Source organism: Delphinapterus leucas, chromosome 11 (assembly GCF_059928025.1).
Source record: "Delphinapterus leucas isolate spDelLeu-1000000601 "Yukka" chromosome 11, BTC_Dleu_Yukka2, whole genome shotgun sequence".
Taxonomy (NCBI): domain Eukaryota; kingdom Metazoa; phylum Chordata; class Mammalia; order Artiodactyla; family Monodontidae; genus Delphinapterus; species Delphinapterus leucas.
This window is the reverse complement of record NC_143139.1, coordinates 65,180,389-65,204,900: the sequence shown is the minus strand read 5'-3', so window position 1 is coordinate 65,204,900 and position 24,512 is coordinate 65,180,389. Positions and strand designations below refer to the sequence as shown.

General features: G+C 33.9%; 1 protein-coding gene across 2 annotated transcripts in view; it reads left to right on the top strand.

Moving 5' to 3' along the window:
• The window catches only part of PPFIA2 (PPFI scaffold protein A2), a 472,833-nt gene that overhangs the window by 437,248 nt on the left and 11,073 nt on the right, over window positions 1-24,512 (top strand). For both annotated transcript variants that reach the window (XM_089920005.1, XM_089920006.1), the window contains 7 exons: window positions 2,978-3,178; window positions 10,538-10,600; window positions 11,850-11,879; window positions 13,443-13,636; window positions 17,510-17,607; window positions 21,919-22,094; window positions 22,975-23,043. In XM_089920005.1, coding sequence (XP_089776131.1) covers window positions 2,978-3,178; window positions 10,538-10,600; window positions 11,850-11,879; window positions 13,443-13,636; window positions 17,510-17,607; window positions 21,919-22,094; window positions 22,975-23,043 — 831 coding nt within the window. The remainder of the gene's footprint in view (window positions 1-2,977; window positions 3,179-10,537; window positions 10,601-11,849; window positions 11,880-13,442; window positions 13,637-17,509; window positions 17,608-21,918; window positions 22,095-22,974; window positions 23,044-24,512) is intronic.

Sequence of the window (24,512 nt, the reverse complement as noted above, 5' to 3'; positions counted from 1 at the left end):
TACTATACTTTAAAAGTCAATTATAAGACAAAATGCTTAAGAAAGCCCACCTCAAAACTGAGATCAATTCTTTGTTCAGTTTCACTCCAGTAAAATGAGCTGCAGTTTGACAGAGCGTTAACTGCTGTTTTGGCAAGTGATGAACAAATCCTTTATATATAAAAAAAAAAAAAAAACAGATTTACTGACATTAAGGGGCTAGGAAATGACAAGCAGTGAAGTTTGTGCTAATTAGAACTATCCTGAGCATGCAGAAATTGCTCATAATGTGCTCCGTAAAGTGACTTTATAAAATGACTTTATACAGTGACTTCACAACTATTTACAGAGCACCTCTTTGGCGCCTGACTTTGTTCTAGATGCTTCAAATGCACCTCTGAACAGAGTGTGTATATGAAACATTGGTCCTCCTTGAGCTTATTTTCTTTCATGCGATGACAGATTGAGGAGTAAATGACACTGTATGTTAGAAGCTAAGTGCCATGGAAAAAAAATAAGGCAAGGAATGGGGATAAAGAATGTCTGTTTGCTGTTCTGGGAAGGAGGGGAAGAGACATTCAGAGGGAAGGAGACATTTGAGTAAAGATTTAAAGTATGTGAGGGAGTAAGGCATGTGAAGATAGAGGGGACAAGCATTCAAATAGAGGGAGCAGCAGATGCAAAGGTCCTGAGGCAGAAAAAGGCCTGGGCTGTTTCCAGGGAACAACAAGGAAACCAGTGTTGCATAATAAGTGAAATTATACAATGGAATAAACAAGATGAATGAGGTGGGTGATCCAATGAATGAGAGCTCTTAACTTTCACCTCCTTTAGTATCTCCTTCAGTGCACAGCCCGCTAAGAGTGATGTGAACAAATAAGTCTGATGCTTCACACACCATTTATTGACACCAAAAACTTTGTAAAAGTCTAATCAGGGATGACCTTGGTAACCATGTATTGGCAAGCATTTGGGTAATGTTAACCAGTGTGGAAATCCAAATATCTTAGCATAGAGGAGATGAAAAGAGGTGACAATCTTTAGGGTCCAGTGAAGGTATATTTAGATGTTTAGTTATTTTGAACAACTTGAGTTTACAAACTATGAAGTCAAGTCCCATCTTCTGTCATAGCTAATCATGTCTGTCAAGGCAAGGTCAATTCCTTTGCCTAACCTGTAGGAGATACTATATTCAGTCATGCACTGTACCTATATCCCCTCTCTCCTTCTCTTATCTCAGTCAGGCCACATTGACTGAAAGATTTGACTTTTTGTGTTTCCTCTACAGAGGCAAGCAACCCTTTAATATGGCAGAATTTTTTAATTAAAAAAAATCAGTGTTTCCTATTATCATGTAACAAATTATCCCAACACTTAGCATTTATTTTCCTCCTGGCTTCTGTAGGTCAGGAATCTGGACATGGGTTAGATACTGCCTCTGTTCAAAGTCTCTCACAAGGCTGCAAGCAAGGTGTCAGCCAGGACAGCAGTCATCTCAAGGCTTGACTTGGGGAAATCCAATTCCAAGCTGACTCAGTTCCTTGCTAGCTGTTGGCCAGAGACATCTGTTCCTTTCCATGTGGGCGTCTCAAAGGACAACTCACAGCCCTGCAGCTGGCTTTCCCCAGAGTGAGAGCTCGGAGAAGACAGAGGGGGAGAGGACTGGCAGGAATGAAGCCACAGTCTTTTCATAACCTAATCTGGAAAGTCAGATCCCATCACTTTTATCATAGTCTTTTCATTACAGTAAGTCACCAGGTCCAGCCCAAACTCAGAGGAAGAGGACGATACAAGGGCAGGAATGTCAGGAAGTGAGATCATTGGGAGCCATCTTAGAAGCTGCGTAACACCAAGCCTTAGAAATAATAAAGCCGAATCCCTTCCATTTTACAAATGGGGAAAATAAGGCTGAGGTTTAGAGGACTTACTTGACTTGCCAATGACAAGGAAGGAATTAGAGCCCAAGCCTTCTGATTCTTGATCCAGAGCTCTTGGCATTGTATACTGCTGATTTATAGGTTTTCTTCTCTTACTCTCTCACTTTTTCTCACTCTCATGCTCTCTCCTTTTACTCAATCTGTTCATATCAACAAATAAAATCAACAACAACAACAAAAAAATCAGTATTTTGGCTGTTTAAAACCAAGATTTAAACTGCTCATTTGCATGTGCCTGTTTCTTACTCATAGCTAATGATGGAGGAGGGGTGGAGAGGATTGGAAAGAATATTCCTTATTTAAGTGTATGTAATTCAGATGCTACAACACAGTGCGTTCACCCTGTGCTGCAGATAATATGCCAGGCGTTATGCTGTGCTCATTGCACTACCGATTCAATTGTCTTTCCAGAGCCTCACAGCAAAGCTGAAGAATCACAATCCCTAATTTCCAAAGCAATATTCATTTTGTAACTCTCTTTAGCTAATGTTTTCCAGATGTTTATAATGTTAGCCTCTTCCATTAGCCCAGCATTTCATTCTCCAGAAAGTATTTTCATATTTAGCATCTAATTGAGTTCATACACCTATAGGTAGATAGATTGGAAATGTGGATTAGCCACATTAAAGCCTTTGATCAAAGGCACTCAGAATTCCAAAGGAGAGTTATAAACTGAAGTCGTTTATTAAACAAATGTTAATTGAGCCTTTACCAAACGCAGCTTGTAGCTGTTCTTGTCCTTAAACTCAAGAGGAGATTTGGTGAGGTGCAGCCATTATATGTATCCCTAATAATATAAATTAGTTGTTAAATTGCAGACCCTGAAGTCTACATTTCCAATCTTTGTTTCCATTACTGCCTAACTGGTTTTTTTGAATAAATTATTTAATGTCTTTGTGCATCTGTCTCTTCTCGGGAAAAAATAATAGCATCTCTTTCTTGGGGTGTGGTAATAAATGAGTTCATACAAGTAAGATACTTAAAATAATGTCTAGCGCATAGACATTGTTAATGGTTAACTATTATTATAACCTGGGTATGTATTTTTCCCTATCCAACAGCTCTGGTTGGGAATGCCTGCTTGGTATGTGGCAGCCTGCCGAGCCAATGTGAAGAGCGGTGCCATTATGTCTGCTTTATCAGACACTGAGATCCAGAGAGAAATTGGAATCAGCAATCCTCTGCATCGCTTAAAGCTCCGATTAGCAATCCAGGAGATGGTTTCCCTAACCAGTCCTTCAGCTCCTCCAACATCCAGAACTGTGAGTCCATTTGTGCTCCTTCCCTCTCCCAGTGCTGGGTGAATAGCAGCATCTCCAAGTCCACAGAGCAAAATTGTGGCAGCACACATTTCAATGTCAGCATGAATTATTCCGAGGAGATTTAGCTTGCTCTCCATTAACCTTGCTGCTACTTTTAATAGGTTTTCAACTGAGGAGCTGTGATTCCTATCAGACTTGAAGCCTGCAACCAAGATAGACTTTTGAGCTAGCCTCTAGACTAAAGTTTAGATTTTTCTCCCAAGCAACAAGACCAAGAGTTTACTCTTTTTCAGAATTTTTATTTTTAATGTAATCCAGCATCTCAGGAGATGAGCAATAGGGCATTAGTACTTTTTGAAGATGTAATGCTAGACTCACTACTTCTTAAGCAGTTTTCATAATTATGAAAGTACCTTAGTATTTAATGTTTTATAAATACCAAGTGGATTATCTTCCTTCAAAACCTGTTTGCCTTTTATTTATAAATCCCTATTTCTCTCATAATTTCATCCCTATCTTAATATTAGGAAAGAACAAAATATCTAAAAAAGGCATGCCAGATGACAAATTCAAACACAGAGGAAAAACTCCCAAATAATATTCATTCTTTCTTTAGTCCTTTACCAAATTATATCTTTTGCTGATAAAGGATATGATTTCTGTTGTTAAATGGATTTTTCTGGTCCCTTGTCTTATGCAAAATAGTAAAATATGGAAGAATGAGGTAGGTTTGAATAGTGGACAAAAGGTAGAAAAGTGATATTACTTTATTTCAGTTTTCAGGCACAAAGCTAACTTGAGTATAAATTTTTACACATGGCCTTAAACACAGACCATAAATTAGAGAAATTTGCTTCATTTTTTTTTTTTTTTTTTTTTTTGCGGTACGCGGGCCTCTCATTGTTGTGGCCTCTCCCGTTGCGGAGCACAGGCTCCGGACGCCCAGGCTCAGCGGCCATGGCTCACGGGCCCAGCCGCTCCGCGGCATGTGGGATCTTCCCGGACCGGGGCACGAACCCGTGTCCCCTGCATCAGCAGGCGGACTCTCAACCACTGCGCCACCAGGGAAGCCCCCCATTTTTATTACATATATTCTTGTATTCCTTCCCAGTGCACTAGATTCCAATGCTAGAAATACAAGGGCAAATCACCATTTGACCAATCACCATTTGACCAAGATCACCATTCTTCTCCGACTCATCCTTCATCTAATGATTCCTGAATGTTCTTCCTCTAAAGAGTTTTCACTAAGCCCCAAAGCCTGGGTTTTCTTCCCTTCCTGAGTTACTACTCCGTATACTTATAAAAGCTATTTTATAATTTTCTCTTCTTGATTCATCCCACACTAGGCCAAGCAAGTATATTATCAGGTTTTCCATAGTCCCCAGGCCTTAACTCAGTGCCTGGCAAATTGTAAATAGTCAGTAAATATGCATCTTAAAATGATGATTGTACAAGTCACTCTACTCACTATTATAGAGGATATGATATATGTATGCCCTGATTACAGAGAGGGCAATCAAAGTAAGAAAAGGAAGATATGTTCACCAGCAGGTTTAGTAGAAGATGACATAGTTTAATTCCTTAATGTGAGATAGAAGCAGATTGCCATGGAATTCAAAGGAAGGAGAAATCACTTCTGGTTGAATAAGGCTTCAAAGAGGAATTAACATTTGAAAGACAGGTAATATATTGTTAATTAATTATTAAAATTATTAATACTTTCACTATTAACTTTTTGATAGAGACCTTTTCATTCTATTTTCTTTCTCATTTTATGAAATTGAACTATTTTCACATAATATTTTATTTTGTACTTTTAAAACTTAGTAATATAGCATGAATATTTCCCCCACTTTATTAAGTATGCAATTGTAATATTTTTAATTGCAGCATAGCTCCTTAATGGAAATGCTGTAATTTATTTAACCAAGTCCCTAATATTGGACATTTTGCTTACTTAACAATTTTCTTTGTATTTCTAATACCATAGTGGATAAGCAAGTAGTTATATTATTGCATTAACTGAACTGTAGTAATTTCCATAGCAATATTTGTATACAAGGCATTTATATTCTTATTACTTTTGAACCTTAATTGTCAAATTGTATTGTATAGTCCTTTTTTTCCTTTGTCAATGTTAATGATTACATTGCTTAAATTTACATTTTAAAAATTACTAGTAAAGTTAAATTTTTTCATATGCTTATTTATTTTAGCATTTAAATAAATTACCTATTCATAACCTTTTTCATTTTTCTATAGGATTATAGGAATATTCATTTTTTTACTAATGTGTAAAAGCTCTTTATTCACAGAAGACATATGCCCTTTGCTAAATATTGATGCAAGTTTCATAGGAGATAAGTTGTCTCTATTTGCTTTAAAAATAATCTACTGAGTGCTTTTTATTTCTTTTATTTCATCTACATGGAAGTATTTACTTGTTTCTAATATAGTTCAAATATGATTTGCTTTGCAAAAAAACTACATGTGAATTTCTAGGAATTAATCCACTGCATAAGGTGAAGCTGAAAACATTTTAAAGTCATCACCTAAAATTATATACTAGGATTCACACTTTGAAAATTCAAAAGGAATTGGTTTGGTTTTTTTATTTTTTGTTTTTTTTAAGAAATGTTATCATGTCTTCTAGAACACGGCACATAGTTCTGATCCTACAAGATTTTCCGTGTGTTTAGGTTTGGGTTTGGTTTCTAAGAAAGATGTATCTTGTTCATTCACTCAAGTTCTAAGAGGAAAAAACAAGATACTTAGATTTTTTCTTTTTAAACTGAACAGAACTCTCCCTCCTTTTCTGTCTAGACGAAATGGGCTAACATTAGAAAATTCTAATGTTTACATTTATTATTATTATATTATTTACATTTATTATTTCTTTGGGCCAGCCCTAATCTTCCAGCTTTCTGTTTCCTCTTCCTAAGCTACAGTTACTGTAGAAGGCCTCTTACAAAATAGAATAGAGATGGAGATATCTATCAGGTAATTGAAATATTTGGTTAAAGAGGTGTGTCATAAAAATAGATAAATACTTTAAATATTTTATCTTAAGTAAAAATATGTAAATGTTCAGGCATTTGCAAATTTAGATGAAACCCTAGGACTTTTCTTTGAGTATAATTCCAATGCCTCGAGTTTCACATTATGTTTATTTGATAACTTCATCCATTAAACATCTTCAATTTTTAAAATTTGAGTTTCTTTTTAAAGTGATAACTTGAAGATACTTGAAAAGCTATGTGAGTACAGAATCCTCCTGGAAATTTACAAATTCTTCCCCAGACTTTGCTGAAGCTGTATCTCACTGACAATGTGTTTTAAGATTTACCTTTATCTGGTCTTTCCAAATAATTCAACTTAGTGTTCATACATGAGCCAAGTTTATTTAATTTTGGCTCTATGTAATATTTATTTAAATTGAGTAATTTTTTAAAAAGTGCAGTGGAAGTAGACAGGTTTGGGACCAAATATAAATGATCTTTAGTAAACATAGAATTCAGCAAATTTGAGCAGACACGTAAGGCATAAGATAGGCTTCAGCACAATGTACGGGGAAAATAGCATTTATTAAACTAAAGATTTACTTGGGTAGAGATTGTTTAATGAAAATTCTAGTGAAATTGTAGTAACAGCCAACATCAGTGGAGTACTTACTAAGTGTCAGTCCCTGTTCTAAGTGTTCTACATGCAATAACTCATTTGAGCCTCAGGACAATGCTATGAGATAGGCACTTTTTTGACATCTATTTTACAAATGGGAAAAACTGATGAACAGAGAGGTTAAATGACTTGTCTAAGGTCACACCCCAGGTTGTTTTGCCCCATAGTCTATGCTCCTAACAAGTGTACTCTCCTGCTTCTTGAACTCTACCAGTTTTCCTTCTTCTTTGCAACATTCTTCCAGTCTACTTTGGTTCCACTTTTCATTATTACTAACCTCCTAAGCCTCAACCTTTAATGTAAATAAGGTGAAATATAATTGTGTAAAACTAGTCTTATTATAATGAGAAATATTTCTCTTCTTATGGTGAGAATTATCAATTCAGATAAGGGAAAAATGTGGATCTAGGCCATTTTGAAAGTGAAAAGTAAATTTCAAATTAATTTACTTTGTAATTCACTTATAAAACAAAAAATTCTTCAAAATGACTTATGTAGTAACAGAAGTTACTTCTAGCTAGATGAAGTTTAGGATTATTCTGAGGTCTGGCTGCTTTACTTATTTTGTATTTCTGACAGCAAGAGAATTATTTTCCTCCAATTAATTTTCATGAGTTATCCCTTAAACTCATTTTTTCCTTAAACTCATTTTACTATTAAATTTTATATCATAATTCTGTCCTAAATGATTTAATTAGTTAAGTGCTTTAATTCTCAACATCCTTTAGGAATTTTCCTACTAGATCTCATTTGATAATACTGTCTGAATACTCTACTCCATCTGGACTAAGGTGAGGCCAGCAAGGCACCTCAAATAAAATTGAATGAGGCACTCACTGTCACTACCGACCTTGCACTTGCATGATCCTGAAAGTGAATGCTTCTTTAAATGTAGCCCCCTTGACACCTCACCTACCTCATCCTAGTCCCAGCCCTGTATCAGAATATATTACATCATAATTTTAAATTATTTGTATTTTTTCTAGTATGAGTATGCAGTTTTAGTCTACTTAATGGATGTAGATTCTAAAATTTAGAGAGGTTTAGGAAATGTCCTGGGTAGTTACTGAGAAGTGGCACTGCTAGAACTCAAGCCTCTTGATTATAATTTGGTAAATTTCCAGATAGTTAAAATTTTAGAAATCATTTGCTAGACTCAAACGGTATTCGCCACAAAAAAAAAAAAAAAGAAGAAGAAAAAAAGTCTACTGGTTTGCATTCTCCAGCTCAGATACTGGGGGTTGCAGCGTGGACTGATGTAAATGATTTTCAGCGGCTCTCAGGAAACCACAACCAAATTATATGATACTTGTCCTTTATGCTTTTCCAAGCTAATCTTTGCATTGTCTTTATCCTTGGACCCAAGGCACCAGAGTCCTTTGGTTGCTCAAAGCGTCCCACTCTAGCTATTCTCTAAGATGTGCTCTTTGCTGAAACACTCATGCTCTAACGCACCCTTTTATGACTTACCCTGTTGAAAGTTCTATCCTTTAAACTGGTAGTAAAAAGAAATAAATCTGAATAATTGACTTACTACACATGGGTTTGCTTATAAAATAAACTTGTTAAAACCTCAACTAATGCCTAACTGACTGGGTTGTTTAGAAGTCATTTTATGGATTACTTTACAAGACTCTAGAGCAGGCAGTGCTTCTCAGAAGTAAAACTGCAGAGCATAAGTGAACAGCTAACTTACAACTTCAGAAAGTTTCACAACCATATTTTAGAAAATTGCCCTGGGTATATACTCATTTTGCATGTAAAGATACAGATAAAGCCATAGCTTGCAGAGTCCTACTCACCCCAGAATATGGTGATAGACTGGCAAATATAGACTTTAACCTGTGAAAGAGATTATACATGTATGTATTCTAGTATGAAATAATACTGGTCAAGTTTCTTATAGAAGAAGGGAGATCTTCATTGTTTGGATTCACAATCAAGGTCGAATCCTTAGAAATCATTGTAAAACAATCTGGCTTAAATGAATTTCCTCTCAGGTAACCATCACTGAAGCTCACGTTAAACAGTATAGCCACTCAGGCAAAACACTGTTGTCACTGGGTGTAAAGGGAATGTGACAGATGATTGTAAAATTATTTTTAGCATAGTACACGGCTCAAAAATTCAGTAAAAGCAATTTCTGCCAAATGATTTAATGATTCATATATTCATACACAACTTTCTCTTTATAATGAGCACCATTCCTGGAACCTAGGGATAGAAGGGAGGGGCATTTAATGACATGGATGGCTGCTGTATTCTCAGTATATTTTACAGATGTGCACGGTTTTATCTTTTAGGAAAAAATTCATATATGCTCAAAATTCCAAAATGGTAGGAGAATGAGAATTCTTTACATATATATGATGCTTATCCTTTGAGATTTTATGCCCATATGATTTATTATAATTATAAATATTTACTACTCAACTCTGTTCTGTTACACAACTATATATATGAGTAACTCTCTTATACATGAGATTTATCTTATGTCAAATTATATTCATCAATTTAGTTTATATGTAGTTATTTTAAAAATTATATTAAATTACATTATTTATAATAGAAAATAAGTCAACATGGTACTATGTGTTGGTAGAAAAGGCAAAAGAGAATTATGGTGATGACTTATGTCGGGGTATCAACTTTGCTACTTCCAATTCTTTGAAACTAGACCCCTTCCAAAACAAGTAACAAGCAATACATAAGATTAAATTCCACTGTAACTATAGAATTGATGTGCTTGGACAACATTGAAATGTTCATAAATATTTCCCAGTAAAATGGTGGAATTTAATGGGAGGTGGTTCCCAGTGATCCGTATGTTACTAAGTGGACTTTGGTCTAGAAATTGTATGTATTAATACTTCAGTGTATAAAACAAGCATCATGGGTTGTTTTATTTAGAAGGCAAATGAGACTTCATAATAGAGTAGTGCCTGCTAGAGGGAAAATTTCCTTTTACATCTAAAATAGTGAAGGATACTGCTAAAAAATTAGGAAACCTAGGTTTTGTGACTTCTGACAATATTTAGTGGAAAAATACCTATTATTAACTCCAAAATAGCATTTCTCTTCTTTTTTCCCTATAAGAATATAGGAAAACAACATATTTACTGAACTGTAAAAGGAAGCGGTCATTTGGGAAAAGCTGATACTGGTTTCCAAACAGTTTATGATAGCGCTTTCAGCTTTGTATTTACAACCAGTTTTCTCTTTCCAAGGACTTTGAAGAATTAAAACTTTGTGAACAAAATATAGGTAATAACACAACAAAATACATGTGCCTTTGTTTACTGAAGAAAAAAATAAAAATATTCTTCTACAGATCAAATTTATTCAGTTCTCCATGATTACAAAAAGTGGATCCAATAGCCGCATACCACTGAAATGCAAATTTTGATTAAGCCTTTTTCCTGATTAATAATTACAGAAGTATCATTTTAAGTCTATCACGTGTGAGCTTCACAGCATGCCTCTTTCTATTTAATCTTTTGAAGTAGAAGAAAAAGACAGCTATGAGAAACTAGCACTGCTGTCTCTTGTGCATGCTATAGAAGCAAGAGCATGGTCGTGTCACTGTGGTACCATTAACTTACAGTGGTGCTGCGTTTCTTCTTTACCACTGCTTCCCTCCCATGGATCCCACTGCTTCCCTCTGGGCCTCCTCACTAGCCTTCAGGCAACGTTTGGGTGACCCATGAAGAAATGGAAAATCTTGCAGCTCCAGCAAAAACGGTTAGTCTTTACAGCTTTGTTGAACATGAAGAAAGTTATTTTGCTGCTATTTGGATGGAAAAGCTATTTTGTTTGTGTAGATCAGAGTAATGGGGTATGTTTACATAGTAATATGCAATGATAACTAACATTTTTCATTGTGGTTTTATTTCACTGACCCTAGACATTTTTAAATGAAGCCATACTAGATTGGCATAATGTGGTTAATATAAGAGTTTGTAACATGCAAACAATAATCAAGAATTTAATGACACTTATTTATACATTTTGCAACATTGGAAAGTTTTGATAACAAATATCACTTAAAATTGAACATATTCACAGGTAATGCATGTTACCAAACCCAATTAAATTTGTAATAGAATGTGTAGATTGAATACTCATTTTAAATATAATTATTTAGTTTCTTGTACTTTACCATCTCAAATACAGAGCTTCCTCCTCCCACCTTCATGCAAAGTGTTCATTTAGTATTAAAAGCACAGACTTAAAAAATTCATCGTGACTCATTGTAATTGTCAGCTTTTAAAAATATATTACATATAATCATTTCTCATTTAAAGTAACAAAGTTGGGCATGCCATGCATTTTATTATGAGCAACTTATTTTTAATTTAATGTCCTTTTAATTTTATTCCTGTTTGAAAAATTGATTTTCTAGTTTCTGTTGAATAAAAATGCCAATGTTGTGTGCTAATTACATTTTTAGTTTGTTGTGCTTGGTCTTTTCTTGTTTAGCTTTGTTTGTTGTTGATTCTTGCTGAAACCCATTTGATTACCACAAAGTTTTGTTAGAAGGATGCAGTTACTTTGTCCACTCCATTAATTTACTTTATATAAGATTTATCCATCATATGTATGTATACACATTTGTGTATTGTATATTCGTATGTATATAATCAGAAATTTTTGTCATAACTTATTACATTTGTAAAATCCCACACTTTTAAGAATTAAAAAAGGTTTGGAATGACCAGATCAAATGTATCATGAAAATTCCATATGTTGTATGTGCGTGCATTTAATTAGAATAAATTAGAAACTGTGTAGGTGCCTTTGTAGTTGCCCTTGAACTGCTCTATTGATTACTGTGGATCTGAATAAGGATCTGTGTACTTATTTGTCTGTGTCTTAATTAACATTTTTAATAACAAAGCAATTTTTCTTCTACTAGAAAAAATTTACTGTATTAATTTGAGATTAATTTATCTTTATCTGCTTTATTAATCATTTCCTGCTGCTAACACAGAAAGAATCTGAGGAAGGAAGCTGGGCCCAGGTAGGAAATTCATGTGCTTTAAAACAATATCGTTTAGTAGGCTATGAGGATATAAAGTAAGAAAATTGTATGTCATAATATTATAAGTCTTCACTTAGCTTAAGATTAGGCTAATCATGTATTTGACTTTATTATGTTGAATACTATAAGGTCTTTTAAAATAACCATATTTTGCAAAGAAGATGATCATCATTTTATACCTGGCCTCTTTTGAAAGGAAAATTTCATTTCTCCTTTAAAAGAATGAACTATAACTTAAATTTCTTGGAAATCACCCCTGAATATATTTAATCAGGAATCATTTATGTTGGTTGTAAGCGGGGAGGGGAGATTTCAAAAAACTTATTTGGAATCACCTATTCTTTAAAGTATAATGGAAAGTGTGTGAGAAATGGAGTTGGAGGGACACGTGTTAGCCTTGCGACTACACGTCAGAAGTCACTCCCATTTATTGAGATGGCATATGAGCTAAGCATCTGTACTTTGAACAAACATATATGCTTGCAAGGAAGCTGTTCCTTTTTCAACATTTCTGCATGTTTATTACTAAAAGAATTAATGTGTGTTATAGGTAATGTGATTCAAACTTTGTAAGAAAAATTTTTGTAGTTATTACTAGGACCTACATTTAAACATTGACTAAATTAGGGTTGCATTAGGTTTTTATTTTAGTGAGAATTTCATTTTTTAAGAACACACAAAATAAAGGGAACACCTAGATTTTCATTAGAAATACATGTTATAATTGTGAATTTGTTGTTTGATAAGGAACTAAATAGAAGACATTGTCAAATTAATAGAGATTAATAGTTTTTTTTAAAATTGCTTTAGAGATGATGGTTGATTTTGGTTTTCATTTTGGCTTTTAAGAACAGTGGTAAGATCAGTTCATATTGTTATATTAAAGAATTAGATTGTCTTAGAGTTTGATCATGCTCTGCTTCTTTAAGTACAGAGTCTGTATTGATTGATATCTACGAAAGACTGATTGCATCAATTTTTATAGAATACTGGCTGCATGCCTCACTAGGTAACAACAATGGCCACATAAAGCTTCAGCATTCTATCTCTCTAGCCTTGTGGCTCCTTTCTCTATTCATTTACTGAGGTTTCTATTTTGACATCAAGATTTGCCATTATACCATGGCAATGGTAATAGTAGCATTGAAGAGAAGGAAATGGTGGCGTATTGGCTAACAGATAAAAATAAAATAAGTTGAATTAAATAAATCTATCAATACAAAGAAAGGATCTTTAAGCTCAGCATTTGTATTATATCATTCATTTTAGCTTTTGAATTAAAATGCATATTTGTATAAAATGTAATTCCTTTTGAGCAAACAAAGTGAACCTTATCATTCTCTTTAGGCAAGGACCTTGATACATGTACCCAGAGTTCCACTTTGTACCAAAATAAATCAAATATTTAGGGGCTAAATATTATTTCTACTTTGTTTCAATATATCATAGGAATTAAATATCAATTATAATGATAGCCCATACCCTCCAATTACTGTCTCATTTTATTGGCTAAGAAACTTGACTGCTATAAAACAATTCTAGTGTCCGGTTTTTCTACAGACCCTGGCATATGGAGATATGAACCACGAGTGGATTGGAAACGAATGGCTTCCCAGCCTGGGGTTACCTCAATACAGAAGTTATTTTATGGAATGCTTGGTAGATGCAAGAATGTTAGATCACCTAACAAAAAAAGATCTCCGTGTCCATTTAAAAATGGTGGATAGTTTCCATCGGTACGTTTTTTCCAAAAAGTAATTAAAGTGAAAAATAAATAACTGTGTATATTACTAGAACATAAAGATATTTAAGAAATATAGAATATGTGCTCTTTGAAACATCTGTGTACATCTACTTGGCAAAGTATCTTTATGCAACAAATTGCGGGGACTATCTGATGTAGAGCTGGGTGCATATTACATGCCCAAAGTTTATGGAACTGGAGAGTGCAAAATTCTCATACAGCATAGATCTTTTTTCCCCTGTATCTGTAGGAAATTTCATGTTTGTGATTTGTATCTATATATGTTTTAATATTAGAAAATTATTTATTAAGAATAAAATCATCAGTCTCAACTATATATGGAGTTATAAATTATATAACTTAGGGATATACTAGAAAAAAATTTGAGAAGGAATTCTCTTCTGAAGAAAATTTTTGTTTTTGTGTAAACCTTTCAGTGCTTTTGCTTATTTGTACATTAATTTTCAGGAAAAAAAATACTGAATGGGTTATGAGACATTGGTAAGAGCACAGATAAATGAAAGGCAAATGAAAATTAGTTTTTCAAGTTGCTTATCATCTAGGGAGTAAAAAAATGGTTGTTATAATACCATGTCATAAATGTTATGTTGTAGCCTGATCTCTTTGTAGGTTATCTGCAGAATTGTCAGTTGTATTATGATTATTTTATATACAGTTAGTTATTATAATAAATTAATAAATATAAATCTAGACTTTGGGAAACTGTGTTCACATCCTGTCCAACATTTAATTAGTGACGGAAATTAAAATGGTATAAAAATCATATATGTTAATGACTAAAGTTAGGATAAAGAGATAATAATTGAGATTCTTCAGTCAAATTTATCAAAATGTTTTGAATCTTAACACAGTTGTTTACACTGTTGGATTAAATTTAGTAGAGATAAATATAACATCGTTTTTAAAAACCATTAAAATGCTGGATGGGGAATTCATGATTTAAAAGCAGTTCAAGTGAAAAAGATATGTGATTTATAGTTGACACAAAAATCTCAGTTCTGGTTAATGGCTTGACAGGGCATATTTAGACTGTGTTTATTGGCAGGCACAATAAAAGTCCTATCATGTGGTGAGATAACAATAAGAAACTGTATTAATTTATGGACATTAAATTGTTTTTGATAACGTGGTAAAAATCTGGGGGAAAGGAAGGAATTAAAGAAATTTAGCTTGGATAAGGGAAGACTTTAGATAAGTTTTCTTATGTTTTAATATTATGTGATAGAGTAATATTTGCTGTCTTGAACATGTGCTTTTCTAGTACAAATAGGTATAGATAATAGGGTGAGTGATTTATGTTCAACAGAAAATACAACTTTGTATCACTCTCAATTGCTCTATAGTACACACATTGTGAGGTAGTGAGTTCCCTGTCACTGAACATTTAGGGCCTCAAATTTTGTGTGGTTGCAATAGACTTTTAAATATTAGAATTTTTGATGACACACTTGTGCCTGTTTTCTATTCTTCACTAGATCAACTTTTAATTGCTTTATTATTATAGTAGAAATGATTCATCCAGAGATCAAGTTTTCTTTTTTAAAAAATAAACATTACTCAAATGACAGGGTTCTTGTTTGTTCTGGGAAATACACAAGCTTCATCTTTATGCTATGCTTAGCTCTGACTTAAAGCAAGTAATACTTTACTGCATATGGCATCCCATTGTCTTTACAGCCCAGTTTTCCATCTGACAAGACATTGTTGTAACAACATATATCCTTTTTATAGAACAATTTTACGTTACATACAAAAACTAGGCAGAAGTTAGGCAAGCCCCAGTGGTTTAACCTCAAGCTGGCTAATGTCTATGATGGTTTTTACATCAGTATTATCTGGTATTCCACTGAATTAGTTTGCTTGGGCTAGCATGACAAAATAACATAGATAGGTGGCTTAAACAACAGAAATTTTTTTTCTCAAAGTTCTGGAATCTAGAAAACAAAGATCAAGGTGTCAGCATTATTGGTTTCTTCTCCTTGGCTTGCAGATAGCTGCCTTCTCACTGTGTCCTCACATCGTCTTTCCTGTGTGTGTGTACTTCCCAGGTTTCTCTGTGTGTCCAAATTTCCTCTTATAAGGACACCAGTCATACTGAATTAAGGCATACCCTGATGCTGATTTTAACTTAATTACCTCTTTTAAGACTCAGTCTCCCATCACAGTCACATTCTGAAGTATTGGGCGTTAGGGCTTCGTTGTAAGAATTTGGGGAAACACAGTTTATCCCATAACAGCAATTAATGCAGATTTCTTTCCATTTTCCTCTGATTCTTAAATATTTGAACTCAGCATTGTTCTTATTAAAATGCAGGGCTTAGAAATGAATCCAGCACTTAAGAGTAGCCTGGCCAATGTGTATGTCTAAATTTGTCTATAATTCTAAACATTTAAGAAATCACTAATATTCAGTGCTGTTTGTTCTTGAGGCCTAGAGATTCTTTTTACCTATTATACTCTTCCACATCCTTTATATATAATATCAGTAAGTCTTCTTTCTTCTCTCTGAACATCTCTGGTTTCTAGATTTTCTTTTCATGCTTTTCTTTGTCCTTAGTGGGACCTTTATTTTGACAGCATTTCTTCTTCAACTAATTTCCCTGTCCCCTAGAATTACCTATTTTCCCCAACTCTTGTGTTACTTCCAGATTATTCTCTCTTAAACCAAAACCTTTTATTGTCATTTTTATCCTCCTGTGAAAATTGTCCAATAATTTTTATCACCTTGATGTGTTCTACACTTACTCTGAACGCAAACTTTCCTTAATGTAACCCCATTCTCCGTATAAAATCTTATTCCTCCTAACTTCCTGGCATAGATCTTCACTGTGGACAGAGGATCTATCACCACACATTTAACATTTCATCAGCCATCCTATGTTCATGGTGTTCCATATCCTTTACTAACCCTCCCTTTGCCTGATCCTTTAAGGATCAGTCAGTTTTCTGCTCTTCCACAATATCCTTTCCACATAGAGTTTCAGTATCTGCTGACTTGTTCCTTTCACATATTTCTGTATCACTTAGAGTTGGTGGCTATTCATTTTGGTATTTGGTTCTGTATGTTATCACTTAACTCATTCATCTTTTTATTATTTATTTATAAATTTATTTATTATTTTTGGCTGCGTTGTGTCTTCGTTGCTGTGCTCAGGCTTTCTCTAGTTGTGATGAGCGGGGGCTACTCTTTGTTGTGGTGTGCGGGCTTCTTATTGTGGTGGCTTCTCTCGTTGCAGAGCATGGGCTGTAGGTGTGCGGGCTTCAGTAGTTGTGGCACGTGGGCTCAGTAGTTGTGGCTCATAGGCTCTAGAGCACAGGCTCAGTACTTGTGGTGCATGGGCTTAGTTGTTCCGTGGCATGTGCGATCTTCCCGGACCAGGACTCAAACCTGTGTCATTCTTAACCACTGTGCCACCAGGGAAGCCCTCATTCATGTTTTTACATTATTTTTCTCATCAGCTAAAAAGAAGAGTATCATCCCTTTCTTATAATTTCCTTCTTGTCTCCATAATATTGACTCTTTTCAGAGGAGTAAAATGTTCATTTGTCTTCAAACAATGTTGAAATAGCCTAATGGAAAACAAAGACATGTGGATAAACAACATAATCCAAGATTAATTTTAAGACTATGGTTATTTTATTTTGAAAATACTTTTGTTTTTACTCTTTAGAAACACTGTGTGCTTAGAATAACTATAATTTTAATTCCCTCCAATTCTAGAGGATTTAATTACAAATGGAATTTATTAACCTGTTGCCTGAAGAAGTAGTGCATAGTGTTGACTATGCTTAATCATCTACTGAGTAAACTAAATGTGTTTTCTCCTTTAAAAAAAAATAACAGAACAAGTTTACAATATGGAATTATGTGCTTAAAAAGGTTGAATTATGACCGAAAAGAACTAGAAAGAAGACGAGAAGCAAGCCAACATGAAATAAAAGGTAATATGTCTTTCTTTCATATCAAATGCCTTTTTTTTCTGGGATTTTTAGCTTTCACTTTTATGAACCTAAAATGCTGTATGCATTACAATTGTCATTAAGTAACGTAAGTATTCAGCTAGAAGAGTGTCATCATTATTTCTTTTTCATTACTTTTCTGATTAAAACTCAGAAAAGGATATCATCACTTTTTAAGATAGATATCCCATTTGGGGAATATTCTTGATTTTCTGAATTGAGATTTATTCCTCTGAACCTATTACTTATATATTCTGTTTATCGTAAACATGCCTCCACATAGATAGTTTTGTCAGACTTTTAATAGAACATTCTCATTATGATTCAGAGAAACATGGTATATAATTTATTTATAGCAGTTTATCCCCGGTTTGCATCATTTGAATTCTATTTCAGTGACCAAATATTTTATTTTTGTAATATAGTTGTTGAAATTATACAGGGATTTTTATATAGAAGTTACAGAGGGAATTTTCCCCTATAAATGAGACTAGTCCATTAATAATTTTAGCTAGGAATGATTTTAGAAACATTACTAACTGCTGCAACTATTGTTTGTACAAACCAATAAGACACTTCCTATAACAGACTTTAGAAAAGTACTGTATTTAGTAATTAACTTTTTAAATGTTGAGCAGTACCTTAATACAGGGGAAATAATTGTTTAAAAAGAACAACATGTTAGACTTTATACTTGTTAGAGACCACTTTATTTTTATTATTGTTGTTGTTGAAGGAAAATTTAATGATTAGGTATAAGATATAAATATCTACGGGACTTTTATGGGCAAAAATCATAAGCCCTTTTATGTCTATTTATACTTTTTAATGGAAAAAAGGCTCAAATTTTTTGAAGAAAATTTTGAGTAGAAGCAAAATAAACTCCTTATATTTCTGTTTACCATTACCCAGGAGTTGATACATGGAAGCATTTCATCAAATTCAATAAGTGTTTGTACATTAATTGTTCAAAGTTAGGCACGAGTCTGTTTATTGTCATCTTCACTGCCTTTAGGGCTTACCTTAGACAAGAAAATAGTATATATTACATGTTACCCTTCCTTCCCATATTTAAGTTTAGCACTGTTTTATTCTTTCAGATCACCTCAGACTTCTGTAATTTTCATTTGTGATAAATATTGTCAGAAATCACTTTTATCTTTGGCAGTTCTTGGACAGTACATTAGTTAGCGTGGAATGGGTTTGAATGCCTGTGAAGGTGATTGATTAAAAGTATTTTTCTATATATGGTTCATTGGAGAGTAGACAGACACACAATGGATTTCTTGTAACACTTCATTTGACTCATTACCTAGGAGCAAGAAAGTGTTCTTCCATTATCAAAATTGGGTTATTTGATTTCACTTTATTTTGGGGACCCAGGAAATTGCAAGTTGATTTTAGAGCACTGCTGTTCAGTTGAATTGAAATTTGGGAACTAATTGGCCAAATAAAGACACCAAAAGGAAGTCTGTGCTTGACCTAACAGAGATGTTTTAGCACACAAATAGATTTTACCCGTGGGATACCTGTTTCTGGTTTTCTTTTTTGAAGTATTTTTTCCAATTAGATTTTATTATGCTTGGTCTCATCACATGAAATGCTTCTTATATAGACAGATGATCTGGCACTACATCAAATATTATATTAGTATTTGGCAATTGCTAGTTGGAGTGTAGCTCTGAGAAAAACTGCCAGGATTCACTATGATTATACACAGGCAACTCCATGTGTGACGTAGCTGTGAGTGAGATCATAAATAGCCCGTTTCCTGTAACTGATCTGATGACATTTACAGGAATAACTCTTGACTGTGACTAGGGGTCTCTGTTATTATCTGAAGTGTTAATTAACCTTGACCTTAATGAACAGCTTTCTGAAGTGAAGAGACCATGTGAATATCAAAATCTATAAGCATTTAATTTGTCGCTAGGAAACAGTCAACACGGATCTCTAGACATTTATTGTTTAGGTCAAGAGGATCCTTATAAAGCTTTAAAGTCAGAGCATAAAATTTGCTTGGAAACAGATTTATAGAAAGGGATCTGATTTACAAAATGAAAAGAAAAAACTATGTTGTTCTGAAGAAGAGAATTTGGTATTAGTGTCTTATTTACCTTTACCCTGTAAATAAATGGATTATTTTATACTTATTATTTCATGAATAACTACAGATATGGCAATGGAATTTTTGGTAGACGTATATTTACAGAAATATGGTAACTACAAAATATGTCATAGGCTATCAAAATACAAATCCAGCTCCAGAAAAGAACAAATACTTCCTATTTACAAATCCATTCAGTGTAAAGAAAACTCTACATTTTTGTTGAACTATTGTCCAATTTTTTTTTTATTTTTATTTTTTTTAAGGGCTTCAGATGCTTGGCTTTTTATTCATTTATTTACTTATTTATTTATTATTTATTTTTGGCTGTGTTGGGTCTTCATTTCTGTGCGAGGGCTTTCTCTAGTTGTGGCAAGCGGGGGCCACTCTTCATCACAGTGCGCGGGCCTCTCACTGTTGTGGCCTCTCCTGTTGCGGAGCACAGGCTCCGGATGCGCAGGCTCAGCAGTTGTGGCTCACGGGCCCAGCTGCTTCGCGGCATGTGGGATCCTCCCAGACCGGGGCACGAACCCGCGTCCCCTGCATTAGCAGGCGGACCCCCAACCACTGTGCCACCAGGGAAGCCCCAAAGCAGCACTATTCTTAATAACCACAGTAGAATCCACCCAAATTTCCATCAACAGTAGAAGGGATAAATTGTGACATAATCATACAATGGAATACTAAATAAACAAGCTACTGCTATTTGCCGTAGCATGGGTGAACCCTATATTGAGTGAAGATACATATTGTACGACAGCATTTATAAAAAACTAAAAAATCAGGCAAAATTAATCTGGCGTGAGCATAGTCAGAATATTGGTTATTGTTGAAGTGAGGATAATAACTGAGAAAGGGCATGAGGGGACCTCTGTGGTGCTGAAGTATCACTTTATTGCTTTGATGTTATACACAAGAAAATCTGAATTGGTTATAAATTAATGCATTAGGACAAATTAGTAATGCTTTTGAAAAACTTAATATATAAATACTCTCCCCACACACACACACACAAAGAAGAAAATACTAATAAGATTTTTGCAGATAAGTTAAATTGGGGAAATGAACAGTTGAAGTTGAAGAATAGTTCCCAAAGTATTCTTTATACTTTTTCCGGATAAGGTATAAATTTCATTCTGAAAGAAAAAAAAATTAATAGGAAAACTTACTTTTACTGTACTAGTAAATTATGGGTTTCATTTACCTTTCTAGAAATGAAAAAAAGTTTTGATTCTTTTTTTAGAAAAAAAGTTTTAATTATTTTCTCATTTCCCCTTAAGGATTAGAAAAAAAGGTTTAATTCTTTTCTTATTTCCCCTTAAGTTCCTCAAAATTCTTTCTTTTCAATGGAACATTCTGGCCCTTCTGACTGTTTTGCTGGCTATTATGTAGTATTATGTCAACTCATAATGAGAAGGAATGGAAAAAGGATAAAATATACTTTGATATGGTTTGGTCTAAAAAGGTATATATGACATTTTTCTCTAAAGGTTTTAGTTTTAGAAAATAAAATTCAAAGTGTTTTGTACCTTAGTAAAATATTGCGTTTCAACCTAAAAGGAAAAACAACTTATGACTTGAGAGTGGTTGATTTTTGGATTAGTACGTGACTGAGAAATAATGGATTGACAAAATAGTAGGGTAAGTATCAAACTATTGAGTGCCTGTTCTCTTACTATTCTGTTCTCTGACTTATTGCTTCAGATGGAAAAAAAAAAGTTTCTTCTAGCCTATACACAATAGTTAGGTAGTAGTTTAAAAATACTCTGATGAAGAACCATTTTAGATTGTCATCTTGCTCTCTTGACTGAAGATCTGTTTATGGACACAAATAAGAAACGTCCCCATCTGGTGGTAAAAGCATTGAACTTCAGACAGACCCCTAGAGCTCCAGAATGAAAACAAGAAGCACTTTGAGACATTATGTTCCATGTGATGGAAATGCTCTCATTTCAGTGATAACAAACACTCTTAAAATCACAATTTTTTTTCTGGGCTAAAAGTAGAAAGGGTTAGTTATTAGAAAGGTAAATACATGTAACACAAGGAGCCAGCTGCACTAGGGAGTGGATAAAGAAGCTAGCATAAATGCTAACTTGGCCAGACGCCTGTGGCTCATTTCAGCCAGCAGTTTTTATTTAATATGCAAAATACTGCAGCCTAAAATGATGCACCTCTTTTTCTAGATGTGTTGGTGTGGAGCAATGATCGAGTTATTCGCTGGATACAAGCAATTGGACTTCGAGAATATGCAAATAATATTCTTGAAAGTGGTGTGCATGGCTCACTTATAGCCCTGGATGAGAACTTTGACTACAGCAGCTTAGCTTTATTACTACAGATTCCAACACAGAACACCCAGGCAAGCCCCTTTGTGCTGTAGTTGCACTGTGTCCTGGTTTATGTAAGGACAAAGTAAAGTTTTAGGAAAAAAAAGTCGGCTGTGTATTCATGATTCCTAATGGGAGTTAGTTCAACGTTTGATATATGTCACTGGGACTTTAATTTCAAGCTACTGGATTTCTAGCCAAAACAAAATCATAAAATTAAGTTGAAAGGGATTTAGAAGTTACGTGGTCCAACCTCCCACCTGAATGCCAGATTCCCCCAATCAATATCCCTGACAGATGGCCTTTAGTCTCTGCCTCTCTGAGGGGCAGTCATTTCTATTTACATGTCTGAATTATACAGACACTCAGCTCTGGGTGTGCCATTGTTTCCCAAGTCTGGATAATTATTTGAATTGCTGGAGTTCCTTAAAAACTTAAAATAAAACGTGCAATCTACATCACAAGCCTAAGAAGTCAGATATCAAGAGATAGGGCACAGGAACCCTAATCATTTAAAGTTTCCCCAAATGATGATGATTGGCCAGGTTTCAGAACTACCTGCATAGACTTGATAAAAATGTGGCAGTCTAACTTTACGTTTTATTTCATTTTTGTATATTTCAAAGTTTACATAAAATATTCAATTGGAATAAAGTAACAAAGTGAGGTCAAACCCTTTGACCTCAGACGTTTATGTGAGGCTGTCTCTACTGTCCACAGACTAAGGAAAATTGCCCTTCCTTGTGTTTATAGTGTAAATTTACAATGGCTTATAGATACAGAGGATGAAAAAAATGAGACCCCTGTAAATAAAACAGGGTATTGGAATGTTTTCTCAGGTAAATATAATCGCTATGATTTTTCAAATAAAAGGTGACTTCAATGATGTTAACTCTAATCTGATCTCGACAGGCAAGGCAGATTCTCGAAAGGGAATACAATAACCTCCTGGCTCTGGGAACTGAACGGCGACTGGATGAAGTAAGTCTTTGTCTGTCATTGTCATTCAAAAGGGACCTGGGACAGTACAAGTAAAATGGCTTTCAAGGACTAGTGCTCAAAATTAATCAGATGCTTGTTCTATGGATAGAATCTAGAATTTTCCCCACTAGTATTCTTAAATATTTAATTTTACTAATTTGATTTGGAAAGAACTTTATAAATTCATATATATTATCATATCAGCAGTTAGAAACACTAAGAAGTATTTCAAATTCAGACATTTTTCATGAGCTATGAGAGCAAAATAATGTTGAGCAAATATTTTTTTAAATTGTAAGTAATGACAACACTAGCCCTAATAAATTCAGCTCTTTAATAAGGGATGTGCTTATTTCTTAAATATCAGTATATCTTCACAGGAAATTTTAGGGTATTAAAAGGAAGAAAAAACTTGCTTTCTATAAATGGGAAGCTTTTGATTATTTTAGATATCAATATTGTGTTTTCCTTAAAAATATATGAGTAACATTTTAACAGTCATAGGAATTGAAGGTTATATTGAGTGTAAGAATCTCTACACATAGTAAATGCATGTTTAAATGATTTGGAAAATAGTAAACATGTAAGTAGTCTCCCAAGATGAAGCAATACAAGGGACGTTAGCACACTCTGTGCATTGATAAACTGTGGATTTTAATATTCCTTCTGAGGTTTTCAAGGATCTTTCTGGAAGAAATGGGGAGGAAACCTGAGTATGAAGTGGAAAATACAGTGATGCATAATTCTGTGTTGCAAAATGCAGGTGTTTCTTAGCTGTAAAGAAAAGCTGATTAAAATAGTTTTGTGAATGAACACAGCAATTCCTAAAATGAGACAATAATTCCACATTCAAATGGGCAGGGCAGGTGATCTTGGTTTTATAAAACCCAAGCTGTCCTTTTCAGAGGAAGTTAGACAGATAAGCTCTACAGTCTTGACCTCAGCTAACTTCCTGTAAATTCATACTCCTGTCCAATCAGGATAATGATTAATATTTTTTAAAAACAGTTATTATTTAACTGATTTTAATTTTATAACTTTGATAATCTTTTCAATCCTTATTCTTTTTTTAAAATTTTTTATTGAAGTATAGTTAATTTACAATGTTGTGGTAGTTTCTTGCCTACAGCAAAGTGATTCAGTTCTCTCTCTCTCTCTATATATATATGTATATATATATATGTATATATATGTGTGTATATATACATATATATTCTTTTTCACATTCTTTTCCATTATGGTTTGTATTTTTTTTAATTTTTCTTTTTGTTTTTATTTAGCCACTTAATTTTTTTTTAATTTTAAAATTTTGTTATTGAAGTATAGTTGATGTACAATATTATATGTTATGGTGTACAACATAGTGATTCTCAATTTTAAGGGTTATACTCCATTTATAATTATTATAAAATATTGGCTATATTCCCTGTGTTGTACAACATATCCTTGTAGCTTATTTTATACATTAT